The sequence below is a fragment of the Aquarana catesbeiana genome, linkage group LG13 (genome assembly GCF_042186555.1).
Source record: "Aquarana catesbeiana isolate 2022-GZ linkage group LG13, ASM4218655v1, whole genome shotgun sequence".
In the NCBI taxonomy this organism is placed as follows: domain Eukaryota; kingdom Metazoa; phylum Chordata; class Amphibia; order Anura; family Ranidae; genus Aquarana; species Aquarana catesbeiana.
This window is the reverse complement of record NC_133336.1, coordinates 80,996,642-81,020,722: the sequence shown is the minus strand read 5'-3', so window position 1 is coordinate 81,020,722 and position 24,081 is coordinate 80,996,642. Positions and strand designations below refer to the sequence as shown.

The window sequence follows — 24,081 nt, the reverse complement described above, 5'->3', positions numbered from 1 at the left end:
GCCATGTTGGATGGATGTTGGTGGGTTTACCATATCTCTAGGAAAATAATAAATTCTTGGCCCTATTTTCCACTGCAAAGTCTCACTCTTCTAATAAAGAAAACAAAATCTCTGCAACAAGATCTAGCCTCTTGCGTTCCTGCGTTATCAAGTTAAAATTCTACAGGTCAATATTTCAATGATATTGGCAAATTACTATTTAATATTATGTCCCTTTAGCAATAGCCATGGCATTCTAGGGAACTTGGGAACAGAGGCGTCGCCAAAAAACTTCATAGAGATTTAAATAGCTAGTCAGTTATTGATCTTTGTCATCCAATCAAAATTGTTATTTCCTTATAAAGTTCATCCAGTATAGATCAGGAGTCTCCAAACTTTTCAAACAAGGGGCAGTTTACAGACTTCAGACTTTTGGAGGGACATATTGTGCCCAGCGGGGGTAGAAAATGTCTTGGGTCCAGCATCAGTGAGAATAAATATGGGCTCAGAGTTTGTGGTCAGTAGGAGGGGAAGTAGTGCCCCTATTGTTAGGAGGAATAATATCCCATTAATGGTATCAGTGGAAGAAATAGTGCCCCATTGTTGGTGTCAGTGGGAGGAATAGTGCCTCATATCATTGGGAGGAATAGTCCCCCACTGGCTGGATAAAGGCTAGCAAAGGGCCCAATCTGGCGACTTCTGGTATAGATAATTACTTTTTAAAAGTGTGATGTAGATCATTTTTTAGAATGTACTTTTGACCTGCTTATGCTGAACCAAAAAATTCTGAATTGAAACAGTACAAAAGGACACATTTATTTACATAAAACAAAATAACACTCATTCTGAGACCATTGTTATTTCCAAACTAAAGCAATTTAATTCATTTGCTTGTGAGCATATGAAATACAACTGTAGTTACATAGTTACTTTGGCTAGAGATTGGTCCAGTAAATTTAAACCATCTCACAATGACTCATCTCTGCATACTACACAGTAAGATGTATATGAAGCAAAGCAGAAGGAGCAATGGGGATATACACACAAAATAGAATTTAAAGGTAGGAATTTCCTAGAAAACACATACTGAACAAAGTGATCTAAACTTAAAAAAAAAAACATTTAGACTGGGTTAAAAATACAGTTCTATGTCAATGAAATGTCTAAGTGCACTAATCTCAGTGCTGACAGTAGTTTACTATAGACCTATAGCAGTGCAATAATCACAGAAAGAGACCTCTGTTAGACAGCGGACTTTGCCTTTTGGTGTTTGTTTATAGATATGCACATGAGTGTAATCATGTTGTATACAGTCCTACAGCCCTATAGTCAGACACACTGGGGTAATTTACTAAAAGCAAATCCACTTGTAAGTGCAGTCGCTGTAGATTGCTATAAATCTGAGGGGAACCTCTGCTGATTTTATCATCCAATCATGTGCAAGCAAAAAATGCTGTTTTTTATTTTCCTTGCATGTCCCCCTCAGATCTACAGTGACTGCACTTCCAAGTGCACTTTTAGTGAACTTTCAAGTGCACTTGTAGTGCAGAGTGGATTTGCCTTTAGTAAATAACCCCCACAGTTCAGTGTTTGATCTCCTAAGTATTGATGAGAGGCACAGAAGGATGGCAAAACAAAATTTTGTGTTTTTTTTTTTTTTGGCGCGTGCGTCAGCTTCTCACCTCTTAGTAAATACCAAACTACAGTTTTCATAGCATTACCCAAGCCCTGAAAAGCATGAACTTTTGACATAAACAGAACTATGAAGATAAACTTAGACCTTTTACCCGTCATATGAACCACATCACCCTGCTGAGGCTTTAAAAAAACAAATATAGTGGAATTAACAGAGTATTGTCAACACACATAAAAATAACTGCCTCCCATTGTACAACAAATGTTGCTACTTGCAGTATATACTTGTAAATGTCACATGGTAGGGTCTGCACAGTGTCCATATGAGAGACTCCATTCCTACTGCAGCTCAGTAATGCTGAGCATGATAAAAATCACAGGCTCAGTGTTGCTGAGCTCCCTACCTGGCCACTGTGCCTGTCACACACAACCTCTTCAGTGACTGGTTGGCTGTTGTCTTTCAGGTCTGCCTTGTGGAGATAAGCTGTTGGGTTGGCCAAGTCTGATTAATTATGTTGACACTATTTCCCCATCATGATCGCCTCCCCTAAGATTATCAATGAGTGGAGCATGATGGATAATGATAGACTAGTTACCCTTCAGGCCCGCCTTCCTTGTGTTTGACAGCAGACGGTAGTGGGAGGATTCCATAGCCGCTAGCAGGCTGTTCAGTGGGTATGGATTCTGCCCACTGCCATCTGCAGTTAACCACAATGAAGACCAAGCTGATGGGGAACTAGTCTCTCAGCATCAGCCATCAGGCTCTGCCCTCTGTCAGTCTAAGTGGAGGCAACACTAAGAATTAGTATTTTCATAGTGGCACAGTGTTTTCACTATGAACACACTGGGCTGGTCAACCCAGGAAGGCAGTCTGTACACAAACTTAGAGTTGGTTTTAATGAACTATGTTTCCTTATTACGATAATTTTTTGAAAGTGATGCATATAAGACCAGCTGAATCTGTTCCATGTGTCAGAACTATTACTGCAACAGTAGCATGGCTTTTTAAAGTGACTATACTGCCAGAGTGTGTTACAAATGCTTTATTGATTATTTTCATATATTTATTCTCCTCTTCTGGTAAAAGACCACTTGACTAATGCAGAGACATTGGTCATTTTATCTTTACCTCTACCTAAAGAGAGTAACATTTCAGTAGCTAGACTTTTTTTTTGGTTGCTTGATCAGGATTGTCTCCATTTGCAGAGACCAGATGACCAGTGTCTATGTATTCAAACAAATTCCGCTCATGCTATTACTTCTGTAGTGCATGATTCGTATCAGTCCTTCTATAAACTAGTTATGGTTTCTGAGTAATTGCCGTTACGTGATTGAGCTGCTTTTCAAAGTGCAAGCTTCTTGCATTTTTTTCTTTGTGGTTTTTGTGATAGATCTCTATTGTCTTAATTTGTACAATAAGGTGCATCTCCTGCTTTGAAGAATATAGATAATATAACATTAGGAAAAACAAACCCCATTCGTTTACCTATTGTTTTACAACTGCTAGAGGATTCTCAGTGGTATTTTTCTGTGCCATCCTTTCAACTGCTGCCATGTAGATGGTTCTAATTTTAAGGCTAAATTCACCTTTAGTAACCTGTTACACCCAAATTTAGCGTATAACATGTTTACTATACAGCACCTGCCCACAACCCCTGATTCCCCCCCAAGACAGCGGCTGGGGGGTCATTATTCCCATACCCACCATCACAATCTAAAAGCAGCGTGGCCGTGTGGGGCTCTGTGCATACAGCTGCATCATTTATTCACAGTAATCTACTAATGAACTATAAGTCCTGTCTGCCACTGCAGCAGACCGATTGTAGTTCTCAATCAACTGTGAGGGCACTGGTAAGCACTCTCATAGTTCATTGACACTTCCCACAGCTTTCAAACCAAAAGCACATACAGAAGTATGGGCAGAAAGCTGTAGGAAGTGCCAGCAGATCAATATTTATTTTTCTGGTAAATTTAGCCTTGTAGCATTGAATTCTTCACTGGAATGAGTGGAGACAGAATCACAATTCCTCAGTTCTGTTAGGACCTAGTCTGCAAGACAGAAGCTGAGAGAATGGAGTGGTATCTTTCTTCATTGTATCCTGATGTTTCCTCAGCAGCCACCTTGGCCACTCGCAAGTTGGTGGTTACAAAATCCCAATGTGTGTGAGGGTGGACTTAATCTGTGATATCAACACAAAATTGATAGCACCACATCTTAGAATTCATTGCACTAAATCCTTAAGTAATAGTAACAAAGGATGATAGTGACTCACAGCAAACCAATCTGATTTTAGCTAAATATCTTTACTGTAATGAAATGACGCAAATTTGTATTCAATTACTATGATTTACTACACTTTGCTCATCTGTTATCTGGCTTACTGCAGGTGTTTTAAAGTAATAAAGCTATAAATTTTATAATTCATGGTCATTAAATAGGCATCTGCCTCAAAATGTTAGCTGCAGCCTTCTAGGGTAACTTAAAAATACACAGGTTATTTAGAGTAGCTTAGATTGCTTTTTGTTTGCAACACATTCCTTTAATTTTGAGCTGCTACATAGGAGTTTTTCAGTAGCACAATTGAGCAGTCCATCTCCCATGAAGACACAACACCACAAATTTACTGAATAACATATAATCTCTTCTAAATAGAAGTGCACACGAGTAGGACATCAATTGCTCAACAATCGCTTATCTACGATGTTCTTGAGCAATTTCCAAATGATAATCTTATGATGCAACTCTAATGCCCTGTACACACGGTCGGATTTTCCGACGAAAAATGTGTGATAGGATCTTGTTGTCGGAAATTACAACCGTGTGTAGGCTCCATCACACATTTTCCATCAGATTTTCCGACACACAAAGTTTGAGAGCTAAGGGATGTGGTTATCAAGAGATCCTGTGAGCATGGTGATTTGAAGTTGGATACTATATAAATGCCTTTTTGACTGCTTTTGGTTAAGTGGTCCATCATTTGAGGTAAGGGACAGTGTGTGTCCCTGCTATTGGTGGCAGATTTTCATCAGCACTTGTCATGTAGAATTACACTCACTGGATCCTTATCTATGAGCTTTTCATCTCCAATTGTTATGGACTTCACTTATGTTTAACATTCAAGCTCTGCATTTATTTTACATTGTTATTATTTTTACCAGAAAACTGTGCCAACTGCTTTCATCTATTCCTTTGTATATTGTATTTTATCACAAGAGCAGGTGTTTTTATGTGTTTTTCTAATAACCATGCTATGATACAATGTCCCAACACAGTTATGAAATGTTAGATGTAACCACAAGGTGCAGTAAATTTTTTTCCCTCATTATAGTGATCTTTAGCATAGGCCCGCTGATATTTCAGTTTCCAGTCTTTAGCGCTGAATGTGTATGAGGCCCTACATTGTGGAATAGGTAAGAACATTGGGTCTTGCATATACAGTATGTGAAACATATGACTTTAGAAGTTTTTGAAATAATCATGTTCCATCTGTAATCTACTAATGTGTTAATAGCAACAGTTCTAACTTTTATTTCTTTCAGTTTTAATTGAGTAGGCCAATGTTTTAGGAAGCATGGGCCAGGTTTATTGATCTGAATCGCCCATGAATAGGTTGTTTCCCTGCAATGTTATTGAAGAGGTACCTTGGGTTCAGATGCCATTACACATCCTAATTTATGCAGGTATGGTATGTCTGTGAACATTTTTTTTCTTCCAATATTGCAAAGCTAATTTCAGAATCAGAAAAAAACAATTACTATTGAGCACAATTAGGCTACATTCACACCTGCGTTTTGGCCCAAAAGCATGTACATGCGAGAAGCTCAGAGGGGGTTCCAGGCAATCAGCTGCAGGAAGCAGCCCCATTGAAAGCTAGTGGAGGCTTCCGCAGACAATTGCAGCCACTACTGTGTAATCTCTATGCAGCAATTGTCTGCAAGTGATTGGATATGGGGAACTCCTGTGGTGGGAAATTCCTGCATAGCTTATGGGCTTTGTCCTTTTTACAGCATAGCAAAATAGAAATGCTTCTGCTACTTTAGCATCTAACCACAGGAGAGACTACCTGGAAGAGTTTTAGGTGCCACTTTCATACACATTGAAATTCGGCAGAGGTCTCCGGGTCATTAAAAATATAAGAAGCTGTTACCTAGTCTGTGTCTTATGCCCAATTAACCTCCCTGGCGGTTTTCCCGAGTGTAGCTCGGGGTTAAAATTCAGGACCATTAGCGGTAACCCCGAGCCACACTCAGGATTACATCGCAGGATCCTGGTGTGGCTTTACTTACCTTGTCCCCGGGATCCTGCGATGTCCCCCGCTGTGTCTGCGGGCTCCGTCCTCCTCTGAAGCCTCTCCATGCCAGGCTCCGTTCCCTGCGAGCGGCGCGACGCACAGGGGCGGAGCCTGGCGGCAAATTCAAAAAACTGTAAAAACATAACACATATAGTACTGTAATCTTACAGATTACAGTACTGTATGAAATTATTTCACATCCCTTTTGTCCCCAGTGCTTTGTCCTATGCCCTGCATGCAGTTTTATGTTATATATACTGTTCTTTCTGCCTGGAAACTGGAGATTGTCCATAGCAACCAAAAAGTGTCCCTTTATGTCAAAAGTGGCTTTAGATCAGCTAGAAAACAGAAATAGTAAATTAGAACACTTGCATAATTGAGCGATAGTGAATTGTGGGGAAATTTATTTTATTATTATTTTATTTTATTTTTTTTAATTATTATTTTTATTTATTATATTATAATTTATGTTTTTGTGTTTCAAACTTTATCATACCCGGGATATCTACTAGACTCTTGTTTGGACATATTTAAGTGTGTTATTGTTAAGAATTAGAGACCTACAAATATAAAACGCCAAATTTCCATGCAAAATAATTGTACCACCAGGGAGGTTAAAATAATGGTAGTGTATGGTAGCTGGCTCTTTAAATTGTGTGGAATCTGTTTAGTAACGTGATGCCATAACTTGAACACGCAAGGCATCTGACAGTTCTCTGGTAATGATGAAAGATTCTAGCTACACAAAGTAGTAGTGATTATTAAGTGACAAAAGGGAACAATAATCTAGTAGTGATATTTTCAGATGTATCCAGAGAATATTGGGGAAATGGGCATTTTTAATACATGCAGGAAGAAACTGCAGCTTTGTCCGCAAAGGGATCGAAGAGTGATGGACTTCTGATGGCAGTGTCAAGGCTGAGCTTTATGGAGAACGTTACCGGAATATGAATGAATAGCATGTAATATGTGCTCAGCATTTTAATGATCTTTTTTTCCTTCCAGCTTTTTAGAAAGAGTTAAAATTTGGTTGTTTCATGAATGGGATATTTCAGTTAAAATGGTGAGAAAAAACTTTTAAGTATGTAATAATTTGTTATGCTTTCTTTGTATACATGACTATGACTAGCAGTGGAAATAAAAAGCCCATAAACATGGATCTAAAGGCAGACTTGGGGCATTACACAAGTGTCTGAATAAAGAAGTATTCTTGTTTATAAGATCTAGACTGTCTTTTTAATTCTTCATAATGCACTAAAACATGAAAAGGTGGTTGCTTTTTTTGCAGCCAAGTATAGACAATTTGTTTTTAAACCTGCATAATCATCAGGATTTTAACTCTATGCTCCTACTGAGCAGACCACTGAATTCAGTATACCAGTATACCTTTACAAGGACTGATAGAGCATGTGAGAGATCAAATACAATATGGTAAAAACCAACTACATTCACGTTTGTGGTACTAAATAACATTGCTTGTAACAAAACTGTTACAGCGTTATTGGGAAAAGAATGGAATTCACAATTACCTTTTTCTCTACACAGACCAGAATGTTATCTTTATATTTGACATTTTTAGCACATATGAAGTGGATATTTTTCTTTCTTTACCAAACATTTACTGTAATTGTGAAAATTAGATTTCACAGAATTTTCTTAGGTTTAGAAACAGCTGTGCAGCATCTTTCCCTTATTACAAATAGCAGCAGCTATACAAATCATCTGTGCTAGACCATTAAATATATTTTAAGGGGGGGGGGAGTGTTTGGTAATAATTAATAGATTTCAAACACTTAGGGCCGATTCACACCATTAATCAGATAGTGCACTGTGCATTCCTGTGCAATACACATGCAATCCGGTGCAGTGAGATTTCAGCCTATTCATTTAAATGGGCTGAAATCACGCTGGACCGCACCAAAAGTAGTGCATGCACTACTTTATAAAACACAGAGCAACGGGATCACATGTTACTACTTTGACATGCGATCCGGTGCAGGCAAAAGCACTGCTTCTGGGGTGTCAAGTTAACATTGACACATGCTGCAGATTACAAGTGCAGGGAGTTTTGAACACGGTGCTGGAAATGCATACAAAACGCAGGTTTCCTGTACTGCCCTCTGGGATGAACTGGCCCTTAAAGTGGAACTAAATCCACTAACTCACAGTCACTTGTGTTCTCAACCGAACTATCAAGCTATTAAATGGCTGGTGTCATAACAGATTACATGTGCACTACCATGGCAACTGCAAATCAAACTGAGGCTAAAATGACAGCTTCCTTGGCTGTAAAGGACAAGAGTCTTTAGTTCTGATTTAAATTATTAGTATACATTAGTACCAGATCAGGTATTTATACTGTGTGTATTTTCTGTGAAAATTATCCTAAAATATTAACTTCTAGTTAATGGAATCAAGTTTCTTGCTTTCAAAGCATACATCCTCATTATTTGAACATCTCTATGGTAGCAACAAGTATATTCGCCTAAAATTTTCTATGTTTCAGACCGTATTTCAAGCTGTGAGATCAGCATGTAAATTGCAGCATTAAAGTGAACCTATCCCCTGTGGTAAATGTGTATAGCTTAAAGAGGAAGTAAACCCTGATGGGTTTTGCTTCCTCTTTTTTTTCTCCCCTGCAAAGTAAAATCATAATGGGCTAGTATGCATTACATACTAGCCCATTATGTGGAACTTACCTGCAAACTAAGCCCACGCTGTCCCCGAAGGTGGCCGCAGCTATCTTCGCCCCTCTTCCTTTCGGGGCCATGGACTCTGGCTCTGTGACTGGCTGGAGTCGCGTGTCATCACTCCCGCGCATGCATGCGGGAACCGTCATTCACGGCACTTGCTAGTGAAGAAATGACACGGAGGGCCGTTTCTTCACAGCTCATACGCTAAAGACATCATCAGCGCACTACAAGGTAAATATCTCCTAAACGGTGCACATTTAGGAGATATTTACAGTAGCTATAGGTAAGCCTTATTATAGGGTTACCTATAGGTAAAAGTGACAATGAGAGGTATACAACCACTTTAATAGCAAAAGTTATACTTGCTATTACCTTTTGTTATAAACGGCCCAGTTACTGTACGTGTGGGTCCCAATGTATGTGCTGTGCACCTTTTTAGATCCTGGTTTCACATTGCTAGTAAGGGCTCAATTTCCCTGACAAAATGGGTAGCCATCCACCTGTGCATTGAAAGCATCCTTATGTCCCACTGAGGTCTTCTCATTTGCATGGGGGTTTGGGGTTTTGCTCTGGGGAGGAGGGATGATAGGGCTTACATGACAAGTCAGAAGTTGAGTATTTAGTAGCAAACTGAAACTAAGGTCAGAGAGAAGCACAGAAAAAGTGTCTGTGCTGAACGTGACTGTCAATCAAAATTTAGTGACTCTACAGATTTTCTTTTCTTGAATGTATGCATAGATACCCCCAGAGTATGTGTTCTAGAATTAACCAGGAAGGAGACACCGCCCCATGGTTACTTATATTAGAAGCAGTAGTATTTCGATTTCTAACCTGTCTGATTTTCCCAAGATTAGATGTTGGGACTTGCATGATTAATTGTCTGAAATTGCCAGGATTTAGTGACAATAACCATCTAACACTTTGTAATATTTAGAAACCCTGCACTCAGTAAGTGTATTTTTTTTTTTTTATATTGCATAATGTACAATATAGAAGTTTCGTCCAGAGTTGCGCTACGAAATGTTGAGTCAGACACAAATAGGGAAAATGCAGTCTCAAAAGTAAAGTGAAAAAAGTTCTGTGATAGCATCCGCACCATCCGTCACCGTTAAATGTATGATGCCGTGACAGTCACCCCCACCATAGGCAAATGGTCGCTTACCAGATTGCACAGACCTTCTATCACGGAAGGTCAGTGACACTCTTGGCTCTAAAACCAGCCAAGGAGCCTCTTGGGGCATGTAGAACTACCATCCAGGTATTGATCTCAGACGGTCCCCAAAACATAAAAGACTCGCCATACTGTATGGCCTTTAAAACTTTACTAAAATATAAAAAAATTGCACTTACCACAAGGAGAGCAACATTGGGATCAAAATCAAGCCAGCCGGCAGTTAACAGCTACCCGCCCTTCCGGGATCCGAGAAGCACGATGACATCAGCACATCGCTTTGCCCTTGGGACTGCATTTTCCCTATTTGTGTCTGACTTAACATTTCCTAGCGCAACTCTGTGTACAAATCTTCTGTTTTGGGACTGACTGTGCTGTATCTCACAGTAGCCTTTGTGGCTATTTTTTGATTATTTTTTTATGTTATATACTATTATTTAGCACAATAGCGCAGTTTTATGTTTTTTGTTAATGTACAATATAGGCAATATCGCAATGGATCCAGAGCCTGAAGTTGACTTAAAGCGGAAGTAAACCCATTCATAAAACAGTTTCATTTATGGCACGTGCCGGAAATGTAACGCTTCCATTGGTTGGGCTCTCAACCAAACTGTCAAACCATCCAATGGCTGCTGTTGTAACTGATAACATGTGCAGCATTGTGCCATTTGTAGGTTAAACAGAGGCAAAGATGGCAGCTCCTTGGCTGAAAACGATAGCAGGGTTTACTTACACTTTAAGTTGTTTTCCAGATGGTCAGTAGTTGCATAGACTGTATAGCTTCCATACAAAACTGATATTGTTCTATCTTGTTTGTGTAATGGGCAGGTCTCCTGTCTGTGGCAGGCCTTACTATCAACCTTTCTCTAGCATTATTAAATGAGGCCTTCTTGATGCTATCTATGGTGGTGTTAAAGTCCTGCAGCTTAAACTTTTTTTTTTTTGGATGGTTTAGTGAAGGTTAGATCTTGTGTGTTTTTTTTTTTTTGCTGCCGTCTGTGTTTTCTGAGAAGATTTCATCCTCTTTGTCCAGGTGACAATTGTATGAGGATATGAGGGCTGAATGTTAACTTTCAATTTTGATGTATGATTTGGCCTGTTTTCATTAGTTTTAACAGATGTTTGGTGGGTTTATCCAGATATCTTAGTGCAGGTGTTGTCCATCCTAAACCATATGAATTTAAAAAAAAAACATTTCTGCCCCGTTCATTGAGGGACCTAGGATTCAAAGACATTCTGGTTATACTGGTACCTACAGGAAGATTTAGACACTGGCATACAAAACAGTGACCAGCCTGTTCTATCCACTGACACTTCTAGTATGCCTCTGTTTTTTTGCATCCTAGGAGTATCTTCTATATTAAGGACCGATTTACCAATCTGCATCATGGTCGCTGGATTTAATGACATGGCTGTTGAAGCCTTGGTCCTTGGTGTCCCTCTAATTTGGTGATTCCTATAATACTAAAAGCTTGGAATTCCACTTCCTGGAAGGTCTACCATTGTACATGGAAGAGTTGCTTCGCTTGGTGCAAGGAAAAAAAGTTTTATTCCAGAAAATTTTCTGTGGGGGGGGGGGGTTGAATCCAGATCTTTCTACAGTTTGGTCTGGAGCAGCAATTGGCCCTGAGTACCATCAAAGGTCAAATAAAAAACCTAGTAAGAAAAAAAAATTTATACTGTATTTCTCACATGGCTTACCCTGTATGTTCACTCGTTTCTCCATGGGATGTGAATTTTAGTTCTCTCGGCTCTTCAAAAACCCTTTTGAACCTATTTGGGATATTTCCCTTTCCAGTCTTACAAGGTTCTATGTCATTGTCAACTCTGTGAGGTGTATGTCTGAACTGATGATTTTGTCTTGTAAGGAACTTTTTTGGTCTTTCATAGAGACACTGTAGTGTTGAGTCCTATAGCCTTTTTCTCTTCTAAGATGGTTTCAGCTTTTCACCTCAACTAGGATGTTGTACCTCTGTCTTTGTCCAGCTCCAGTACATCAGAGATTTTCCTTCACTATCTGGATGTGGGTTGTGCTACCTTGCAGCCACTGCTTCCATTAGAAAGACTACCTCTCTGCCATCCTATATGGCACCAGCAAAGGGAATCCAGGTTCTTGCTCTATTTCTTAGTGGCTAAAAACAGACCTTTGTTCAAGCCTATGGTCTAAAGAATTGGGTTTCACACTTTCCTGTCAAGGCACACCCTTTACTAGATCTTTGTGATCTTTGAGAGCTTTTTGGGCTTTTCAGCTTTAGGCAACTGTTTCCCTGGTCTTCTGTTCTGTCTTCCTCCTTTTTGTGGACCTGTTGGATTTTTTTTTGTTTACTGTCTTGCTTACTCCTCAATGAATGAGAGAAAATCTTATTTTTGTACTTACCGTAAAATCCTTTTTTTGGAGTTTGAGAGATCCAGGTCCCACCCACTTTGTTTATGGTCTTGCTCTCAACACTTCCTTGTTTCAGAGTGAGGCATGCTTTTTTTATTGCCGGTGTCTAAACCCTCCTGTATGGCGGCAGTATAAAATGTCTCTGAATCCTGTGTTCCTCAATGAACGGCGAGTAAAGGATTTTATGGAATACAAAAATCCAATTGTTAAATGCTTCAAAACATGCTTTGAAAAAACATGTAACGTTTAGATGCAAATATATTTTTTTAGGTATTTTTCTACCTAGTGAATACAATTTCCATCTGGTGTCCAGCTTTAGCTATAGTGAGTAATGTATTGAAGCTGTAACATCTCTATGTACTAGAGTGCAAAATGGGTCAATTCCCAAAGATTATCACATAGGCTATCTTTCCTTGAAAATATCACTAGCATCTGACTGGAAATAATGTAAGGTGTCTTATGAAGAGAGCACAACATTTAAGCCATTTGAGGTGCACAATAACTATGAACTAATGAGTAAAGGTTTTCAATAGTAAAATGTTAATTTTATGTGTGGAAAAACAGATCCCACACCTGGAGGGATATTTGTGAAGTAACATTTTGCTGAGGGAGCAATTAAAAATTATTAAAAAATAACCAAAGCAATTTACAAAACTGACCATAAGTTTAAGTTCACATCTATGCGGCTGCGCTTGATGCGTTTTTCCAGGCACCTCCTGAACCATACCAGACCACATACCCTCAACATGGGGGGGACAAGGGCCTCTTCCCGACAACCCTGGCTGGTGGTTGTTGGGGTCTGCAGGTGGGGGGCTTATTGGAATCTGGAAGCCCCCCTTAAAGAAGGGGGCCCCCAGATCCTGCCCCCCATGTGAATGGGTAGGGGTAATCGTACCCCTTCCCATTCACCCCAAAAAGCAGTGAAATGTTAAAAAACTGCTTTTTTTTTTAACAAGTCCTTTATTAAAAAATATGTCTCTGAGCCGTCTTCTCCCCAAGTCTTCGTCTGCTATCGTCTCCTGCTGCTGTCTTCTTCCTTGCTGCCGGTTACCCGCTAAAAAAATAAATCCGGTCTGGTCTTCTGTGGCTGTCTTCCTTCCTTGTGACGTCACAAGAAGCGGGCTCTCTGGGTGATGTCATCAGATGGCCACGCCCCATGACTATATAAGAGATATCAGACAGCGAGCGACAATGCAACAGAGAAAGACAGCCACAGAAGAAGACAGGCGGCAAGGGAGAAGACAGTAGAGGGAGACGATAATTCAAGAAGACAGCAGCGGGAGAAGATGGCTTGGGGAGAAGACAGTTCGAAGCTATTTTTTATATAAAGAATTTGTCAAAAACTGTCTCTCGTGTGTTTTTTTTTCCTTTAATTTCACTGCTTTTTGGGGTGAATGGGTAGGGGTAGGATGTACCAGATACCCATTCACTTGGGGGGGGCAGGATCTGGGGGTCCCCTTCTTAAAGAGGGGCTTCCAAAATCCAATAAGCCCGCAGCCCCCAATAACCACTGACCAGGGTTGTCGGGAAGAGGCCCTTGTCCACATCAACATGAGGACAAGATGCTTTGGGGGGGTGGAGCCGGAGGTGAGTGGGCGGTCCGGAGGTCCGAATTCATTTTAGACCCAAAGGGCCTGGGGGGGACCCCACGCCGTTTTTTTTTTTTATCTATTTAATTTTTACCCCTCTGACAGCTAATGACTCATCAGTTGTTAAGGATGTGGCGGCCGCATTCCCTGCCCCCTGCTTGGCGGTCAGCTACATACAGTGTTAAAATAACCGCAACACTCATCAAAAATTGCATCACCAACACAACATTTGCGTTTCTGGTGCAATTCCTTTGAAGTCTATTACAAGCAAAATGCAGAAAAAAAGTCCCCGTCCCTTTCCAAAGATGCACCGGTTGCAAAATGAATAGATATGAACTTGTACCATAGGAAACCATGTTAAATGGACTGTAGTGGGTTTCTGCAAAACGCCCTAAAAAACGCATAGGTGTGAACCTAGGGTAAAAACTGGTATAATCATTAGTTCATCTCAACATAAGGTATAATTACCCCAGTATGTCATGATTACTGGATTTATTGACCTATGCAAGAAAAATTTGAAAAGCACAGCCTGTTGTGGGTACTTAAATAAACCCTTGACAAAAATACACATACTGCCACTCCAAGTCTTTTTCTAAAAAGTTCTAGTTGCTTGGCTGTCATACTGATTCAGAAGTTTAAATACTTTGAGTAACTAACCCAGAACATGTATGCTAATAAAATCTTTTGACTTCAGTTGCTGCATTGCTTTTCCTGGTGCGTGACCCAAAGTATTGAAAACAGCCAGCAACATCTAACATTTTCAGGAGGTAAACGATGGCAGCCTACAGAACACAAACAATAAAGTTATCAGGTTTTGGGGCTGATGACCTGCAGTGTTTAATTTCAAAGCACCGAATCCACGATTTGTTAAGTGTTATAGACAATTTATCGGTATAAAATTTCATAAGATTACTGAGCTGTATTCAGAGGTCTTTCCTCAAGTGGGAAGCTTGCATGTGCTATGAAAACTAGCAGTGTTTTTTATGTATGTATACATATGCATGCCTATTCAGGTTCCAGGTACAGTGCAACTGAGTGATCTCCATTTTACTGCCTCTATCTTTTACCACGTATTTTCAATGAATTTACTCCAAATATTGTGTAATCGGCATGAAACGTTCTGGCACATCCTCTTTCATCAGATTTACACATAAAGTTGTGTTAATAGGATTTCAGAAGTAAAATAACTCACATTAGTTTATATTACAACAGTGTACTTTGATTCACTATTGGTCAGCAGTGCCTGATACCTGCTGTTTGCACAGCAGTGTCTCACAGACTAACCAAAAAGAGGCTTAAGTCCGCTACAAAATTAGAAAAATACTATAACAAAAAAAAATCTAAGATGAAATTTCTTGCTATTCAGGTAAACAGAACAGAAAATGTTTATTAATAAAAATAAATAGTCCTCAATTGCATAAGTGCTTTCACTCACTTCAGCATGATCTTCCATGTCCAAAGAAAACAATACCAGAACAAAAATACTCCAACTCTTGCATCGGCTCATCTTTTTCTTGTTTCCTTAGTTTAAATACTGAAATAAATTAGGTTTTCATTTTTTTTCATTACCATAGGCTTACATGAAAATGTGGTAAACAGCACCTAAGCTAAAAAAAAAAAAAAAAAAATCTATCTTAAAAAAAAAACTGCCACCCCAAAATCTTCAGCAGAAGCCACTTTCTCATATTGCACAAGCAAGGCATTGGGCTTAAGGACTGGCTGTCGACCAATAGACTATTTTTTTTTTATTGTCGTCAGCGCCGACAAAATTGTGTGGAAGTAGACGATCATCATAGGGCATGGTGAGCTGTGGGGGGGGAAAAAAAAAAAGCATAAGAAATTATTGCATGCAGAATAAAAAACACAACATAGTCCACAGAATGTGATTGTGAGTTAAATAAGGGGAAAATTAGTTCAGAAAATCCTATAAATGTTAAATTATTACAGTAGCCAGGCTGTGGGCATTCAAATTCATATTCTTGACGAGCAGTAAATAAGTTTTTGAACAAGCTCCATGCTGACCTCTGCAACTGCAGGCACTGTGGAGCAATTTATCCCCAAAATTTAAATCTGAACCACTGAGGTCATTGGGGTTTGGTCTAAGCAATCTGCCATCTTCCTGTGCAATCTACTTTTGAGTTTTTAAAGGGTTGGAATCGCACCTTTTGAATGTTTACTGATGCATTTTCAACACTTTGATGTGCAATGTAAAGTGAATTTCAATTCATTTCAAAACACATAACAACCCATGCAGACACTCACTTTGATGCATTTCATTGATTTCAGTGGAAAACTTAGCATGCATCAAAAAATCAAAGGTGAAAAGGGGTCCTCAACCACTTTGAGTACTAGCTTTTATACCTAAGCCATTTTTTCAATTTGATCATAGTTTGACTAAAAAATAATTATTCATGCAGCACTGTACCGACATCAATTTTAAATACATTTTTTAAGACAGGTTGAACTTTCTTTTAGTGGTATTTAATAACCAATGGATTTTCTTTTTACTGCATAAAAAAAAATAAAAAAATATATATATTATATATATTTTTTTCTTGCATATCATTTATCTACCTTTTAAAAATGATCCCCCAGTCATTGGTGGTCAGTGTTATTTTGTCCCCACCTTAAAAAAAATAAAAAAAATAAAAAGAACCAAAAAACTATTTGTTCAGTGCCACTTTAAGAGACCAGCCACCTTCACCTTCGACCCAACAATTGTTTTTACAAGCATTTAGCCCATTTGCATGATACCCCCCCATTCTCCCTTGTGAATGGGGGGTATTTGTAGACACTGCTAATGTTTACACTTGTAATGGCTGTGATTGGTTCATTCTTGTACATTAGGACTGTGATATGAGTTGTTAAATGACAACTCAGATCACCATTCTCAGGCACACTAGCCGCTCTAGCGTGTTTTCTGAAGTACTGCTCATAAACAGCAGTCCAAAAAATACATGTCCACTCCCCCTGTCATCTTTTTACTTTACTGTTGTATGGAGATGGCTAAAGAGGGGAGCTGACAAGTCATCGCTGGAAAAGAGGCGGCCTTTCTTCTGTAAACTTTGATAATACATTTCTCCACAGAACCTGCAGCAAAAGTCAGTGAGAGCTTTTATTTATTTATTTTAAAGCCTATTTGCTGCTTGTTAGGAGCATGCAGAGGCTCATAGCCTGACCACAGTTGTGCTTTAAGGTCAAGTATGTATTTTTTATTTTTTAGAAATAAACATTTAATGGTATTTAGTAATTATTGAACACATTGAAGAAAGTGTCAACAATATACCACACATTAATTATGAGTGACCTATAAATTGGGTGTATAATGGTGCTCACTATTGCCTTTCATCATTGGTATATTTGTCTGAAATTACACTGCCCAAAGGGTTCAGTAAGGCCTTCATGCAATACTGGTTGTACTCGTTTTGGCCCACATTTAATAAAACTCAGATAAAGGGAAACATTAATGTCTACCGAGCACCTGTTTATAAAACACTGTAAATAGATAAGCAGTAATTGTAGCATTATCAAAAATGTTTGTCGTTTTTTGATAAGAATTGGGTTTTCTTAAAATTGCATGTTTATTGCTTGACTTGTCATTTAGTGCTTGGCTGTTTTTTAAAGTCTGTGTATAACTATAACTTTATTCTATCCAAAACTTGAAAAACAGTGTTAAAACCTTGTCTTTTTTAATTTTATTTTTTTTGCCTGCATCATGTTAAAGATTTTCCTTCACTTCTCTTCTGGAGATGCAACGTGTAGTGAAAAGACTTCTAAACAGTGAGAAGAATTCCATTCTTCACTTGTTGTCTCTAAAGCAATTGACCCATTGAAAGATTTACACTTGCCTCCTGTTCGGGTGACAACCATAACATTTTGGACTTCCCATCACTTTCTGTCTGTTTCAATGGTCACCAAGACAAACAAATGTGAATCTATCTAGAGGAGCAACAGACAGTAATAAAAGCTTGGTGGTTGTACTAACCCCTCATTACATTTATCGAAACCCCTAAACAATTTTGTCTATACATACTTGAAGGCATATTTGCTTCTTGTACCCAAGTAGTATCTTGTTCCTAGCTCAGTAATTGGTATAAATATGCATTTTGACATTCTTAGGGCCCTTTAACACAGACAGACGGCGTTCATTCTGATCAGCAAGGCATCTGTGAAAAGATCTCCTGCTGAATCTGAGACGAATAGTGCAGACGTCACTATTTTGACATCGTGTCAGTTCAGTTTTTTCCTGCTGGAGGTTAACCCATGTCAGGTAATGTATGTTCCAGTACGTCCTTTTACCTCTGATCCATTATGTTTTAGGTCTAAAAGAATAGCAAACAATGCAGGCTTTTTGACATTTTTTTTTTCCTGACCTAAATGGAAAGACTAAAAGGGAGCTTCCATTCAGATCCTTCTCAAAAACTGATCTGGTGGATCTGATTGGGACACCCATTTGGTGAAAGAGCCCTTTTTCTTGTGTCTCTGTTTATATATAAACCTGACCAAAAAATTACAGTTTAAAGTGGTTCTAAAGGCAGAGGGTTTTTTAAATTTATGAATTCTATGCATTAAGGTAAAAAAAAAACCTTCTGGGTGCAGCTTACCCAGCCCCCCTTATACTTACCTGAGCCCCATCTCGATCCAGCGATGTGCATGAGAGCACCGGCTCTCCCTCTCCTCACTGGCTCACACAAAGCAGGAACCATTGGCTCTAGCTGTTGTCAATCACAGCCAGTAAGCCAATGAGGAGAGCGCAGAGGGTGGGCCGAGCCGCACTCTGTGTGTGAATAGACCGTGTCTATTCACAGGAGCTCAGCTTGGGAACGAGTCTGCTCAAGTGCCCCCATAGCAAGAGGCTTGCTAGTTGCTATAGGGGGCACACTGCAGGGGGAGAAGCCAGGACCAATGAAGGGAGACCCAAAAACATCGGGGCTGCTCTGTGCAAAACCATTGCACAGAGCAAGTAAGTATAACATGTTTGTTATTAAAAAAAAAAATCGCACCCTTTACCAATCACTTTAATTTTGCTCAGACAAGTACATATCATTTTTACTCCCACAAACCAATATGTGATTTCTTTTTCCATCAAACTTTACGAGTAAAGCCATTCCAGCCAAGTTATATTGTCCTCTGGGGAAGCGTTAAAACCCTTGTTTGTTTTGTTGTTGTGTTTTTTTTTTTTTTATTTTGTTTTTTTAGCTCTGCATCTGATGGGGAGATTTCTCCCTCACATCCTGTTCAAAGAAATACAGACACAGCATTTTATATAGCATCTAACCCTTCTCCATAGCCTCTAGTGAAATCTGAAAACTTTACCCCCCTAAAGCAGTGCTGGAAGTAATACTTTAACTTGACTCTGTCCACTTAAAACTGAAATTTTAGTGTTTTATTCACCTAGCATATGCAAGTGTGGACTAGTAGAAAGGGGCATATATCTTGTCAATGTAAATGTCTTACAAGAAACCTGTAGAATAATAATGCTAATTTGGTTTTTAAAAGTACAACTTCCAGGGCTGTCGGCCTAATGATCAACCCCGAGTTTTCTGATGAAGTGGTCTGTATGCTTGTAGTAAAATATGTGGTGTGCTGTTGCTGACCCCTCCTTTAAAAAAATGCTCGGTGCCTTGTCTTCATGCTGATCTGACTTCTGTACTTTCAAGTCACTGATCCAGAACAAGTATGCATATCAGAATTTCTGCACTTGCTTGCTGCATGTTGGGTTTGGGGTGGTGTGATTTCTTAAAGTGGGAATAAACTCCCTTGTATGATTTTTACCTATAGGTAAGCCTATAATAAGGCTTATCTATAGGTACAGTAAATATCTCCTAAATGTGCACTGTTCCTTAGATGCAGCCAGTGACGTCACCGGTGTATGTGCTCTGAAGTAACGGCATAACCATGCTGTTCCTTCAGAGCCATACCCTAAACAGTGAATCCTGAGCACATACGCGGGAGTGATGTCATCGCTGGCTCGGCCATTCATATTGTCGAAGCCCACGAACCCGGAAAAAAGACCAGGTGAAGATGTAAGTGCTCTCAATGGTGACAGCACACCGCTGGAGGGCTTCGTTTTGTTGTAATGTGCTAGTATGCGATGCATACTAGCACCAGAAAGTCTTAATAAATTGCAGATATCTGTGAAGCTTATTTCTCTGTATACTTTTCACTTTTGTTAAAAAAAAAAAAACAATGAGTAAGAAAGTTCCTAGAGCAACTATATAAATAGATGACATTGATATTTCCTTCTAAAAAAGCATATCTTTCATTTATACCTTTAAAAATAAATAGGCTAGACAGAATACATTTCTGTTCTGAAAAACAAGATGTGATTTTTACCTTATACATTTTCCACTATAATCAACTGAAGTGCATCAAAAACATGTCAACCCTTGATCTAACATGGGTGGCATGGAGTGCGCTTATCAACATGTGTTAACGGATGGCATTGCATGCCTAGGCACAATGACATGAGTTTTGAAGCCTTTCCATTATATTTAATGTAAAACACATTATACAAAATGCACCAAAACACAAATGTGTGAACTGGCCCTATAGAGCTAAATATAGTGGGTAGACTCCAATTCCATTTTTGCATCTGGGTAGCACGAAGCGGTGGTTTGGGTACCTTGCTGGGGGTTTGATACCTCTTTATGGGCTGTAGGTGTCACATCAAGTAGTAGGTGTCACATCAAGTAGTGTTATCAGCTGCAGCAGTATTTATGCAGCCTAAAGTGTAAAACTTTTATTTTTTGTTGATTTTGGATAAAGCAAGGGGGAGGGTTATAACTCCTGACAGGTTTTTTTTTTGCCATTTCTGTCCCATTGTCTTATAGCCAAAGCAGGAAGTGATGGGAAATTCCTCTAAACAAAGGCAATCCTGGTGTGTTGCCAGAATTAGTGTTCCTATTGGAAGATTACTCCTCTTAGTGTTCTGTGTCAACCCAAAAATTGGAATTTTCTTTTACTTTCTATTATAATTATCATCCCAGATAGCAAGGATAACTTGACACAAATTTGTGGCAGTGTTGAATTGTAATTCTGTTAACTTGCTGCACATTTTCACTGGCAAGTTGTACACTTGCAGAGCACTTAAAGCACAGGTTGTAGTTGACAAATTTTCCAATTTGTAGCAAATTTGCGTGGCAAGTCTCTAGCAAGAGCAAAGTTGCATTGGTAAGTCTACAGCAAGAGCTCTGCAAATGTACAGCATGAAATTCAGCCACAGTGGTGGGATGGCTATTGCACAACATAACTGAACCAGAACTTGCAGAATGTTTGCAAATAAAGTTTATCTGAAGTCATGACAAGCAAGCATGTACCCCTAAAATGTTAGAGACAATGCTACTTTGTTAATGATGAGTGACAGTGTCTCTGCTGAAGGACCCCTCCACCGAATACTGACCCTGCCTGCACTCCCTTCCTGCTCCTTAGTCTATTGCAGCCACACTGAAATCTGTCTTCAACACTTCCCCAAATCACCCACATTTCAATCTCTTGTTCATTTGACAGCGCTGGGTTGAGCACTATCACGAGGAGGTAGGTCACATGCTCCCCATACCCAAAAATGTCACCAGTTGCAATGGAGGAAGGATGAGTGAGGAAGCATGGGTAAGGTGAGCATAAAGGGGTGAGCCCTTTAAAAACACTGTAATGGTAAAAACCATTGACATTCCTAAGAAAGTGAAGAACTGTTCTGCTATTTCATGAGGTAATCATAACTGATGCCCTCAAATTCTTGGGGATCCCTCTCACAACACCAGCCAGGCTATGAGAGGCTCTGTCAACTTCTGCACCTTTGAATATCATGATAAAATCATGCTGGTATCTTTTTTTTTTTTTTTTGTTTTATTTTTTTTGTTTCTTGGTTAACCTCATTTTAAATATTCTAACCTTGTTCATGAACTTTTATATTGTCAGGACTATTGGGGTTAAAAATAATTAGGTCCCAAGGCCTGTATATTATATATTTTCCATATATATATTTTATGAACAACTCAGAGGCCACGTTGTTAAAAAAAAATGTTTTTTTTAAGTTGAAACTAAGTTCACTGTCTTTAGAGAAGAGATTTTTTGTAAGAGACTCTGGGCTCTTTGCATATCAGTTTAAGTAGTAAATTTAAGGTCTGGACACTTAGTAAAATAAACATGATAAGGGAACCCTGAACTCGCAGACTTATTTTTTTTTTCAGGAGTTAGGAATAAAAGAGGGTTTACTCACATATGAAACATATTATAATATACAAGTAATCACATTAACATAAGTTCCCAATATGGTATTATCACATGACATTATAGTAATTATATGCATGATTAAGTGAATCATTTTACATATATTGGTTTATGTATTTTATTAATAATTTTCTTTCATAATATTTTCATAATGTATTGTTTGGATATTCATAAAACACATTAATGCATATATATTATTATAAGGGTTACAAATATGGAATTCTATGAAAAGTTTAAGAGTTCTATTATTGAGAATATTGATAAATAGCTGTTATACTTTTAATCAGAACCATGACTTCATTTTCAAGGTATTTAGACAACAAGTTAAGTGTGTGGGTTAAATTCACTTAGAAGGCATAAATCTAAGTTTTAGCCAAGAAGTCTACCAAATTTGACACGTGTCAGCTATAAATAAATTCATAGTTTTCTGCTAAGCTAAAGTCAAAAAAGTTATTCAGGTATTAGAATAAAGTCAATTCTAATTCAATAACCCCCCCCCCCCTTTGGCAATGGTGAATAGAGGAAACAACAATTTCACCTATAAGGGTAATCCAGGAAATTACGGGAAATTATGGGTGTTTTATGTCACTCATGACATGAAAGCTGTTTCCACACCCATATTCTAGGGGGGATAAGAGTATACACATAGCTGAAAGCAGATGGGAGTCTGACAGAATTTTTGGGACGAAAAGAATCTTGCAAGACGAGAGGTGAAGGAGAGAGCGCAGAGATGTAGGAATGTTGGAGAAGTCCTGTGGGACACCTAACTTGATGCTTCTCAAAACAACAAAGTTCTTAAGCCCTGGTGAAGTATTAATCTTTTAATTTTCACTTTTTTGGCAGTTTAGTTTTGAAGTTAATTGAATTTTTACTGCAGTATGAATTGGTTTCACTTTTAAACCAAGGGAGATACATATTTTGTTATATCTCACAAAACTGACTTCAAAGTCTTAGAATTGGATTGGGTATAGTACATGTTGAACCATAGATTCATTCTAAATTTAAAAATAAATCTTGATTAAATTATCAAGCCCTGTGCACAGTATAACATTTTGTCCGTGCATTTTTAAAGTTTAAGCTAGAAGGTCTGTTTGTTTTGAGAAGGAATCACAAGTGTTAACGTCAACACCTAGTCTGTTTATATAAATCCGTGGAGCCACGGAAAGCTATTCATTAAGAGTTATCAAGTCTAAATTGACCACGTTATCATTCAATTATTGAAATATGGTATTTTGTAATAAGAGCTTCTGGTAGAAATGTGATTATCATCTGTATCCCCATATATATTTGATATTTGAAAGCATATCAAATTTTGTATCATCACCAAATATATTTGATATTATTTTAAACCAGCTTAAATTGCTTGGTTGTATGTGTGGAAAAATGTGAAAATCTCCCTAAAACCGCAGATATTTGCATAATTCCATAAATATAATTTTGCTTTAATATTTCAGTATAAACATTCTAACAATATAACTGTTCTAAGAATAATCCCATCAATCTTCCATTGTCCTGTCCTGTGCTGCATCTCTTCATTCAAAATTTGGAAGAGATCTGTTTTTTTTTCAGGGAATACAGAATACAGACACATTTTTAGATTTTCTAATGCTTTTATTTATTGATGAATCAGGTGGTGGGGGGAGCATATTGTTTGTATCAACTAATGAGTTCAAAACAAATAGATTAAGTTGGATAAAACTTGCAGATAATTGGATCTATTCAATTTAAACTGTCAATTCAGCAATCTCTAAAGCCAGGTACACACTAGTTTTTTTTTTGTGCAACCCCGTAGGTTGCATTAAAAAAAAACAAAAAAAAAAAACGGTCAGGTCCGGTTGAAGCCGCTGTACTAACCATGCAAAGTTAGTCCAGTGATCTCCCCCGCTGAACTGTTGTGTTCTGACAGGGGGATGCCCCCCCGCCAGAAAACTCCAATTAGCGCTCTCTGCTATTGGCTGAGAGCGCTGATCAGGAGTTGGTCGGCTGCTGGTTTTCCAGCATGCACGTCCGACAGACCAACATACACATGGGCAGAATGTCAGATGATTTGAACCGGCAAATATCCCCTGACATTCTGCCAGTGTGTACAGGCTTAATTGTGGGGTCT

The 24,081-nt window shown here is 38.6% G+C and overlaps 1 protein-coding gene across 7 annotated transcripts in view; it reads right to left on the bottom strand.

Annotated features, from left to right (window-relative positions):
* DPF3 (double PHD fingers 3) overlaps nt 1–24,081 on the bottom strand; it is a 458,181-nt gene that overhangs the window by 13,552 nt on the left and 420,548 nt on the right. For 2 of the 7 annotated variants that reach the window (XM_073610456.1, XM_073610457.1), the window contains one exon: nt 834–15,552. The exons of the other annotated variants lie outside the window; for them this stretch is intronic. Coding sequence is in view for 1 of the 2 variants with exons in the window: in XM_073610457.1 (XP_073466558.1) it covers nt 15,536–15,552 (17 nt within the window). In the remaining variant the exon portion in view is untranslated. Of the gene's footprint in view, nt 1–833; nt 15,553–24,081 lie in introns of those variants that run through there. 7 annotated transcript variants of the gene reach the window in all.